This window comes from Nyctibius grandis, chromosome 9 (assembly GCF_013368605.1).
Source record: "Nyctibius grandis isolate bNycGra1 chromosome 9, bNycGra1.pri, whole genome shotgun sequence".
Classification (NCBI taxonomy): domain Eukaryota; kingdom Metazoa; phylum Chordata; class Aves; order Nyctibiiformes; family Nyctibiidae; genus Nyctibius; species Nyctibius grandis.
The window spans coordinates 14,469,321-14,479,929 of NC_090666.1; the positions used below are offsets into that span (position 1 = coordinate 14,469,321).

Consider the following 10,609-nt stretch of genomic DNA (forward strand, 5'->3'; position numbering starts at 1 on the left):
ACCAGACACTCCTGTGGCACCGAGTTCCACTGCAGCCATACTGTGTGAAGGAGTGCCGTGGTGAAGCCTGCCAACTCCAAGTTTCCCTCGATGCCCTCTACTTTTTAGCAGTGGGACAGGGAGTGAATCGAAATCTGCCTTCTCCAGACCATTTGGGATTTTACAGACCCTGCCAAAGCTTTTTCTCTGGCTTCTCTTCCAGACTGAAGGTTCATACTATCTATCTGTTCCAGGTATGGAAGCCCGTTTGTACTGTAGATGTCGTTGTCACTTTCTCCTGGGCCTTTTCCAAGCTTCCATTTGAAACCAGTGGACCAGAGCTGCAAAGAGCATTCAGGACACCATGGATTTACAGTGGCATCTTTCCTGTTTGCTTCATCTCCTTTCCTAGGAACTGATGGACTTGCTTTTCCCACACTGCTGAGTGCTTCACAGAACTATGTCTCAAGATTTTGTTCCTGAGTGATATAGGTGAGCTCAGAGGAGGTCATCATATATATATACACACATATAATTCTTCACAGTTGGTCGTTTTCTTTGCTAGCCTGAATAACTAAGTGTTAATTACCAAACACCACACTCTTCACCCCTTTTCTAGGTGATTTATGACAATAATGAGCAAGCCCGAGCATGCCCTGCAGGAATCCACTGGATCTGCCCTGCTATAGAAACCAATCATATTCCTACCATTTGCCTTTCACAGTTCAATAAGTCTATAGTATCTATGGGAGGCTTTTCCCTCTTACTTCAGGTTACTTAGGTTAGTTAACAGCTTTCAAGGGGGGGACTCTACCGTGTGCCTTCTGAAAATCCCAGTAGATTCAAGGAAGTGGATCCCTCTTGAATGTATTTGTTCACTTCGTCTAAGACTTCTCATCCATCTGTGAAGCAAAGGGAGCAGCCTCATCCCAGCACACAGTGTGTACGCTGGTGAGTGTGCATCAGAAATAAACGCCTGCGATCTGTTTTCCCTTGGAGAAACAAAATCCCAAATCTGGCAAGTTGCTCTGGTCACAAAGGGTGACACACAGCTTTGGGTCTCCAGCTCAGGAAGTTTCTGAGATCTCACTGAGATGTTCAGTTACTCTACAGGTAATTATTTCTTATCTTTATTTATATATTTATTGGTTTATTAAGTCACAGATCACATTGCCACTTAGAAAAAAATGACCTTCCGTAAACTGCAGAAGATACTTGACTGGTGAAACATGTGCTCCCATTTCCAGCCCAGCAGTGCAGTGGCCCTCAGCTGTCACTCCCAAAAACAGGTGCTGTAAATCAATACCTCAGTGGTTATATCTCGCCAGCACCCTGGCAGGAGGCAGCACAGCCCTCTGCTGAAGAGACCTTAAAGGTGCTTTGTGTGTGCCTCCATCTGTACAGCTGCAGCAAGAGGGAGCCGGGATGATGAAGGTCCATTGCGTACTCCTCCTCATCTCTGCAGGTAAAGGTGTTCCAGCCATTGCCTTGAACGGGGGACGGCTCCTTCCCGAGCGTGCAGGACCAGGGCTTTGCATATACATTGGTACGAGCGAATGTGTGTTCTGGGAGCAGCCTGTCCTGCTGATAAGGTTTGATGAACACACCAAGTTGTTTAAATGAGAGCTTTGGAGTGCATTGGTAACAGCTTAGATGTTTGTGATTTCAAACACCAGATATTTTGAAGTGAGAAGTTTCTGCGTTTAATTGGTTTTCTGTCATCTTTTTGCCATGCTCCCATTTACTCCAGTGCTAAATGTACTTCAAAATGTGTGAAAGGACCTAGTAAATATGGCTTGAAATGTAAAAATTGATTACAAGAAATTTCATTAAGTCGTGGGACTACTGGCAAGGAGGCAGAATTGATTTGCTGCTGCATGTGTTGTACCAGGATAATTCTTTTTCAACTGTCCCTTAAAAGAATAAGTATTTTGTAATACTAAAAATTTTTCACCAAATTCAAGCAGTATACTAAATTCCTACCAAGGCACACCAGAAGGTAGCAATGTGAAGGATTTTAATTGGATTAATAAAGCATAGCAAAGAGCTTGACTTAGAAATGATGCTGTGATCATAACTTAAAAATTGACAGACGACTCCTGCCCAGCCCAGCCCAGGCTCCTGGCAAGGGAAGCAAGCAGTGCTGGTCTGTGGCAGAGCTTCTCTCAATGACATCCAAGTATTTTAACACCATCTCATGGCATGACGAGGCCAAGACAGAATCCTTGGCATCTCAGCTCAACTATATAAAACGAGCTGCTGAAAAGTCAGTTAGGAAACAATGGGAAATCCTGGCTTAGGCTAGAGTCAGCAGCAAAATTCTTATTGATGTCAGTGGCCCAGGACTCAAACTGAGAGAGGGGAAGGCGAGAATGGGATCTGCCAAAAGTGCTTGCGGCGAGGCTCAGCTGTTCTGTTCCCTCTCGCTGCCTTTAAAAGGCCATACACACAAAAACATCCCCAAGCCCCCTTCCATTTGCTTTACTCCTCTGTAACATGAAGCAGGCACAGTCTGGGTACGTGACGTGGCTTCTTGTTCTGCAACAGGTGATCTGGAAACGGGGTTCGTCTGTTTGTCTGGGGGGGGAAATCTGAGCCCTCGCCCCTTGGGAGCACAATGGCATGCACAGGCACTGCTGAAGCTGCACTGAACCAAAGCTGCTGCCTGCCATTTTCACTGGTGATGCTCTCCTCACAAGGGTTTCTTTGCCTGGCACTGCCAAGTCACGCTGAGGGGTCTGCGGGCAGAGCTCTCCAAGGACAGGCTGAGACCTTCCCCCAGGAGAGGGAAATGTGAGGCCGCATTGTGAGTGGTTTCCTCCTCTATCACCACAAGAACAACCTGAGCAACTCCCATTGTGGAGAGGAGCTCCTGCTCTGCTTAGACTTCAGCTGCAAGGAGTCTGGATGGTGCTTTTACCTCAAGGACTGTTGTGCTTGGCCCTGTCCTTTAACGTTGCTGTTACAGGCAAGCTCATGGAATTGAAGGTGGAGAAGACGACATCAGAAATCCCCAATTATGGGCATTCTCTGCGCTTAACTGTCCACAAGTATTGCATGTAAGCACAGTTGCTGGTTGGGAGAGCCTGGAGGAGATTCCTAGTGCTCAGTCCACAATCACGGCTATTTGTTTTTGTTCATCTCCTGGTTGGAGGCTGTTGTTGCCTTACTCCTAAGCTGACCCCCCCGATCAGACAGGTACTTACCCCTGCTGACGGTATTTGCAATGCACATCATGCACGCCTGAAATGAGGAGTCATGGCTACTTGGTGTTGACAGTATTTCCTTCGTGCCCACCTCAGACTGACTGTGCTGTAGCCTGTCCCCTGCCCCCATCTCCCTGATGTCTCCCCTGCTGTTCTGCAGCTGGGCTGGCCCTGTGCTATGAACACGAGACTCGCCTCGTCGAGGACTTGTTCAAGGATTACAACAAGGTGTTGCGCCCAGTGGAGGATCATCGAGACGCCGTCATCGTCACCGTCGGGCTGCAGCTCATTCAGCTTATTAGCGTGGTACAGTATGAACGTGTGGTACTTGTTGAACCACTGGCTTATGTGATGGTGCCAAATGGTGTCATTTTTCCGATGAAACAATTTTTCTCCTTTAATCCTGATGTTTGCTGCTACTGCCTCATTTTCTTCTTCTTTTTTAAAGGATGAAGTCAATCAGATTGTAACAACAAACGTACGCCTGAAACAGGTAACTCTAAATATTGCTCACCATTTCATCCAATTCAAATAAATGTACTGGACACAGCCAGGAATGAACTACTCTGTTATACTTATAGGGGCAACTTGGACATGTGGGTCAGCTAGCAGAGCATTTCTTCTCTCTGGGGTCTCAAGAACAAAATGCTTTAGACGCTAAGAGCCTTAAGAAAAGCTTTTTGCATTGTATTTCAAACAGTAGACTTCTGGTATACTTATCTTCTATATTATTTTCTTTTTTTTTTTTTTAATAAGCCTCTTAACCCAAAATTCAAGTTAACATGAAAAATGAGCTGGGGGTCCCACTAGCGTGTGTTTATGCTTACCTGCCTGTCCCAAAGCAAGGGAGGTTCATGTTTCTAGGCAGTACCAAAACTGGCTTTCAGTGGCTGAAATCCTCCTTCTTTAGCAATGGACAGACGTCAACCTCAAGTGGAATCCAGATGACTACGGTGGCGTGAAAAAAATCCGCATCCCCTCAGACGATATCTGGCGACCAGACCTTGTTCTGTACAACAAGTAAGGGGTGCCACTGCCTGGGGACGGAGGGGCAGCTCTGCCCTGGGGCACCACTATGGTGGGGCTGCTTTCCCACAGCATCTGGGACAGTGAGTACCACGCCTCAGAACAAGCTTCTCCAGGAGCGGGCACAATGGCACTGGGAGGACTATGTTAATTATTCTGCCCATATTGTTAATGTCCTTTTCCTTTTGCAGCGCAGACGGTGATTTTGCCATCGTTAAACTCACCAAAGTCCTTCTGGAGCACACAGGACGGATCACCTGGACACCCCCAGCTATTTTTAAAAGTTACTGTGAAATTATAGTCACGCACTTCCCATTTGACCAGCAGAACTGCAGTATGAAGTTGGGAACTTGGACGTACGATGGTACAATGGTTGTTATTAACCCGGTAAGCAAGGAGTTTGTAATTGGGAAAAGGAGAAAACACCTGAATATGTTTTTAGGGAAATCTCAGATCTACAATGGAATATAACCTTGTTTTGACTGAAAAATAAACAGGCACTACCTGTTTAAAAAAAATAAGAGGCCTATTTGTAGATCTAGCACAAAATTGCCCCATTTGGCTTCTAAAATTCTGCGTACAGATGATTCCTGTAACAGTCTCCTACCTGTCTGCCCTTTAACAGCCTCACACCACTCCTCATGGTGCTGCTTGTTCTGTGTTTTTTTTTTTTGTTTTCTTATTTTTTGGGAGGGGGGGATTTTTCTCTGCTCATGACTTACTTACATTTCAAAGGACTCTTTCCCTGTCTCCTCAGGTTTTTCTCCTATCTGTAAATATTTAATCAGTCTGTCTCTTTAGTCAACTATCCCTGACTGTTTCTGTAAAATATTCGGTTGAATGCTGTGTAACGGACGATACTCTAAGGCAAAATAACATAGATAACAGTAGTTTGCTCACAGAAATGCATGAAGTGCCCAAGCTATTGGAAATCCTGTTCCTGAGCGACTACTGAGTTTTCATTTTGTTCAGAACATCTAATATTAAGAGTTTGTATCTTTTTGCTGTCAGGAGAGTGATCGCCCAGATCTGAGTAACTTCATGGAAAGTGGGGAGTGGGTGATGAAGGACTACCGTGGCTGGAAGCACTGGGTTTACTACGCTTGCTGCCCTGACACCCCTTACCTGGATATCACCTACCACTTCCTCATGCAGCGCCTGCCCCTCTACTTCATCGTGAACGTCATCATTCCCTGTCTGCTCTTCTCCTTTTTAACCGGGTTAGTTTTTTACCTACCCACAGATTCAGGTACGTGAATTTATTCATTTTACTGCCAGAGAAATGGCTCTTCTAACAAGTTATGAGAAATTCAGAGTACTTTAAATCACTAGCCAACTTGAAAGGCAAGGGCTTATTAAAACTGGACATTTCAGCCAAAAATAATGCCTCTAAACATTTTGCAAATAAAAGATAAGTGCTGAAAGCTGAAACTACCGATATAAATAAATTGAGCTAATTTCCCACGGAAATCACTGATTAACTATCCAGTTAACTTCTCCAAAACAAAGATTTGGCTATTTGATTTTTATATTTTGCCATTTATGTAGTTAGTGTGTCAGTATGTCACGCAGTAAGTGAGCACACAGGGGTGAGTGAGGCCCTGCTGCACTGCGTTAAAGCAGGGAGCTCATTATCCGTTCACACACGTTGCCTCGTGTGACACAGAGTGATCCTCTTCTGGCCTCCTTTGTCCCTGCTGAGCAGCTCTTGCTCCCTGCAACCATTTCCTCTGCTCCATTCATTTTATCTTGTGTTAGCTTTTCATACTGTTTATTTCATAGAAGGAGCTTAACTAAATTACTTGATGTATTTTTCTTTTGGTGGAAAACTTTATAGAGTTGAACTGGATAGAAAAACAGATGTGTGAATCATGTTTTGTGGTTCAGTTTTGACATCCTACATACTGGAAGATCTCAAATAGCAATTGACCTCTAGTGTCAGATGTGATTTTTGTATGCCCACTCAGCCCAGCATGAGTCTGCTGGAGAGTAAGGCAAGCAAAGCCCCAGGAGGCTGTGGAGCAAGCATTAACCAGGTGCTCACACTTCATCGTTCAAAATCCGCAGCCCATTAAGTGCTCCTGGCAAGTAAGATTTCCATATCCATCACCCATAACTCAGCCCAGTCATACCTTATTGCTGGAGCTGATGACTCTCAAGCTTGGCCAGCCTAGTTACTGCTTTGGATGTTGGGAGAGATGATAGCGCTCCAGATGCACACACCTGTACTTGTGTGAATAGCTATCGTCCACATCCTATCCTCTCAAATAAATACTCTCTTCACTGAATGATATGAACAACAGTGGTATTGCCTTTTTTTTTTTCCCCCACATGGCAGGTGAGAAAATGACTCTCAGCATCTCTGTCCTGCTGTCTTTGACTGTGTTCCTTCTGGTCATCGTGGAGCTGATTCCCTCCACCTCCAGTGCAGTGCCTCTGATAGGCAAATACATGTTGTTTACAATGGTGTTTGTCATCGCTTCCATCATCATCACAGTCATCGTCATCAACACCCACCACCGCTCCCCAAGCACTCACACCATGCCGCACTGGGTCAGGAAGGTGAGCTCTATGGCTTTGCATGTTTCCGGGTTTCCACTGAGCACTCTATATTTTATTGGCAGGTTTTCCAATAAAAGTCAACAAGAATTGGGGAAGTAAATGCATCACGTTAAATCTCTAGGCACAAGAGCCAGTGTTTACTGCTTAGCTGTGCATAAAGTCAGCAAGACTGCTAAGGTGCTCCTTTAAATAACAAAATTGCCCACTGGGGTAGAGTCTTGCAGGGAACAAATGAAGCAAAACACGGGCAGCTGAAGGTACAAGGGAAAGAAAATGGGCCAGCTGGACTCAAATTACATTTCCTGGTCTAATTCTCCATCTGACTGCAAAACACTGCTGCCTGCCAGTGGCCAAGTTCGCCAGCTCATGTGAATGCAGAGCACAAAGGCCATCGGGGATACCTGTGTTCAGCATCCTGTTTTGCAGAAGACAGTTTAGCAAAAGCCATGATCTTCTCTGTACTTTTCCCACAGATACAGTTGCTCTGCAGTCCTTGGGAAGAAAGGAGATCCTTTCACACTAGTCTAAATGGTAACCACGAGATGTAGAAAAAATTGGACATCTGTCATTACAAGTTCTTTGACAGGGAGACAGTACCAAAGGGGATCCATTTGGTTATTCCTGCCTTCTTTTAAGGCTGCCTGCGTTCATATTAAACCCTGACATGAATAGGAGATTGTTCTGTAGGTTTCTAATTATACTTTTAAGGGTACAGCTTACATCAGATTCACTCTGTGGCACAGACAATCCCTGCAGAAGGGAGATTTCAACAGGCAAACACTGCACGTGCTTAAAATTGCTCTGGCAGCAAGCCTCTGTTACTCCGAAGGAAATTATTGGAAACCTTATATGCATGTATAACAAACATTCGTAATAGCAAAGTCAAACACAAGTAGCCAAAAGAGGTCCTTTGTAGCCCATTCTTCAAGCCAGATTTGTAAGCAATATGTTCCAAATTAGATGAGATTGATAGAGCTCTGTCAGCTCACACCAGCTGAGGGTCTGCTCCGGGATGTCGCACCCGCCTTCATGTGTAGATGTTGGCTATATGGCAGGGAGAAATGGTTTCCAGAGAACGTGTGACAGGCCTCTGGGTGACTGCATCTGCCCCAGGACATAAGGCTGACAAAAGCCCCAGTGTGACTGAGGTGCGGGCTGTGACATACTCCGAGAGGGAATCTGTAGCTGATCCAGCGCAGGAAGCGATTTGGGGCCGGAGAGGCTTGCCTTTGTTCAGTACACAGCTGCATCTGTAACACAGCCCTGCCAGCCAGCAACTGTCGGCTTCTCCCTCTTTGTTTCCAGGTCTTTATTGACACAATCCCAAACATCATGTTTTTCTCTACAATGAAACGACCATCACGGGATAAACAAGACAAAAATATTTTTGCTGAAGATATCGATATTTCTGAAATTTCTGGGAAGCCAGGTTCTGTGCCTGTCAACTTCTACTCCCCGCTTACCAAGAATCCAGATGTGAAAAATGCTATAGAGGGAATCAAATACATTGCAGAAACAATGAAATCGGACCAAGAAGCCAGTAATGTAAGGCATTTTCTGTGCATGATTCTTTCCTTGCTTTCAAATTGCTACATCTTACTTTTTTTTTGGCAAAATATCTCCACCTGACAAAACCACTGCAAACCCTGGTTTAGCAGGGGACAGTCTTCTCCCCTTGGTGCAGTCAATAAGGAGCAACAGATAATAGTTGCAGACGGCATTTGAATCTTGCCCCCTCCCCAAAAAAAAAAAAGAAAAGAAAAAGAAGTGTCAGTGCTAAGGTTTTCTAAATGCGGTATGTGAAGCCGTAGACATGGAGTGTCTGCGAGTAGCCAAGCAGTTTCAAGAACTGTAAGCAAGTTCCAAAACACATTCCTCCTGTCTCCCACTCGGGCATCTTCCCCTCACCGTAAGCAAGCTCCTGCAGCTTTTGCAAAGCCAAGAAGACAGCCGAACTCCGAAAGGCTAGTAGTTTTATCTGAGAAGTGTTAAATGTAATTTACACATGATAACTCCAGTTTTGATAAGGCTTTATTTTATTTCTGAATGCTACAATTAGTCCCTGCAAGTGAAGCATGTTATGAGCTACTCTGATTACTGACTTTTTCCACATTACAAGCCAAAGGAAGGATAAACGCGTGTACAGTCACACATGGCAGTGTTCCCCAGGAAAACCTAGCTCTGCCTCCTTCTAGTACATTCACTGCAATTAACCCCCTCTTTTATTTCAGTTATTGCAGCTCACACAGCTTTTGCATGGATAATTCAGTCCTGGTACTTCACCTTTCTAAATGATCATAGACCTTTCCTGCTTTAGCTGCAGGCTAGCCTGAAGATAGGGAGGGAGTTCTCTGGGACAATAATTTGGGCCATGCTCTTGAAAAGGAGGTGCCTCCTTTCTACAGGCAGGATTTACACCATGATGTTTGTTCCTGTGATTAAATTCCTGGAGCATGTGGAATGGCTCTGGCTGTAGTCTCATGGTCCCCATGACCCCTGTGCCTCTCTGCAGATTGTTACCTTCAGCAGGGCTGGCATGGCTTCAGCACCTCAGGGCTTCACTTCCTCCTTGGGTTACACAGAGGGTCTTCAGGTTACTGGCAAGCGCTCCCTTCGGAAGTGGAGCCCAGCTGCTTGTGTCATCTGGGCACCATTGATATCACTTCCAGGGGGTTTCAAAAGTCAAGTTCCCCAAATAAACTAGAAGGCTGACATTTATGAACCACCTCAAGACAGTATTGATTATCAGTGTCCTCTGGATAAATTACAACAGCCTCTTCTACTTGTGGGGCAACTAAGGCAAAAGTAGAGGGTGTCTTAGGCCAGTATGTGTCACTCCGTAAGGCAGAGTTACAGGGTGGCAATCCTGAGCCCTGCTGCACTTCACACCTCACACTCTTCGCTTATGGTGCTGGCTTCCCACAAAAGCATCCCGTGAAAACGCCATCGCAGCACAAGCGGTTCACAGTGTCCCACAACTGGAAAAAAGACTAAAGGAGCTACAGAGAAGGTTTTCCCAGACCTTAGAGTGTATACTAGGCATGGAAAGCAGGGACTAGAGCTAAATTAATGACAATTGCTTAGGTATCCCAAGAGAACGAAAAAGCAATAGAAAAGTAAAAGCCAGTTGGGTCAAACCAAGTGTTTTGCTTTCAATGTTTTAAACTCTCTTTCAAAAGCAACAATTTCATGAAAAATTAAGCTTTCCAACAATTTATTTTTAATGAAATTGTTCACCAAATTGCCAGGGTTTCTAAACAGTTTAGTCTTGAAACTTGCATTTCTAGGTAGCTTAGGCTTTCTGAACCACTGGCCTGTTTTTGAGAAAAAAAAATGACTTTTTTTGCGTAATAATAGTGGAACTTAAGGAAGAGCCTTTCTGTTGCTCAAGACTGTAAATTACAATAATGCCCATAACAAACAGGGCTCTGCAGAGATTTTACCATCTCCGTTGTTTCTTTCCCAGGCTGCAGAAGAATGGAAGTTTGTTGCGATGGTGGTTGATCATCTTCTCCTTGGTATATTTATGCTAGTTTGCATTATCGGAACGTTAGCTGTATTTGCTGGTCGCCTCATTGAATTAAATCAGCAAGGATGAACATCAACTGGAAACTATTTGCTACCCTGGTCAGCATCTGAAAGCATCTTAACCATCAAAACCTGGCCAGCCTCCGAAAGTTTCACAGACAGGAATCAGTCCCTGCTGGGAAAGAGCAGGGATTATAAAACATAAGGCTCCATACTTAGCACTTCTGAGCTGCTGCTCAGGGGCATTTCATTGCCAAAAAGAAACACTTGTGTTAGTGGTAGACTGAATGGCTGTCAGCCAGGTTTTG

General features: G+C 44.8%; 1 protein-coding gene across 1 annotated transcript; it reads left to right on the plus strand.

The window, feature by feature from the left end:
- Positions 1-1,363: 1,363 nt before the first annotated feature.
- CHRNA1 (cholinergic receptor nicotinic alpha 1 subunit) lies at positions 1,364-10,609 on the plus strand. The gene is made up of 9 exons (XM_068407372.1): positions 1,364-1,444; positions 3,346-3,491; positions 3,634-3,678; positions 4,096-4,205; positions 4,403-4,598; positions 5,223-5,460; positions 6,550-6,773; positions 8,079-8,318; positions 10,240-10,609. The coding sequence occupies exons 1-9, from the start codon at positions 1,405-1,407 to the stop codon at positions 10,369-10,371; spliced, it is 1,371 nt and encodes a 456-aa protein (XP_068263473.1). The 5' UTR covers positions 1,364-1,404; the 3' UTR covers positions 10,372-10,609.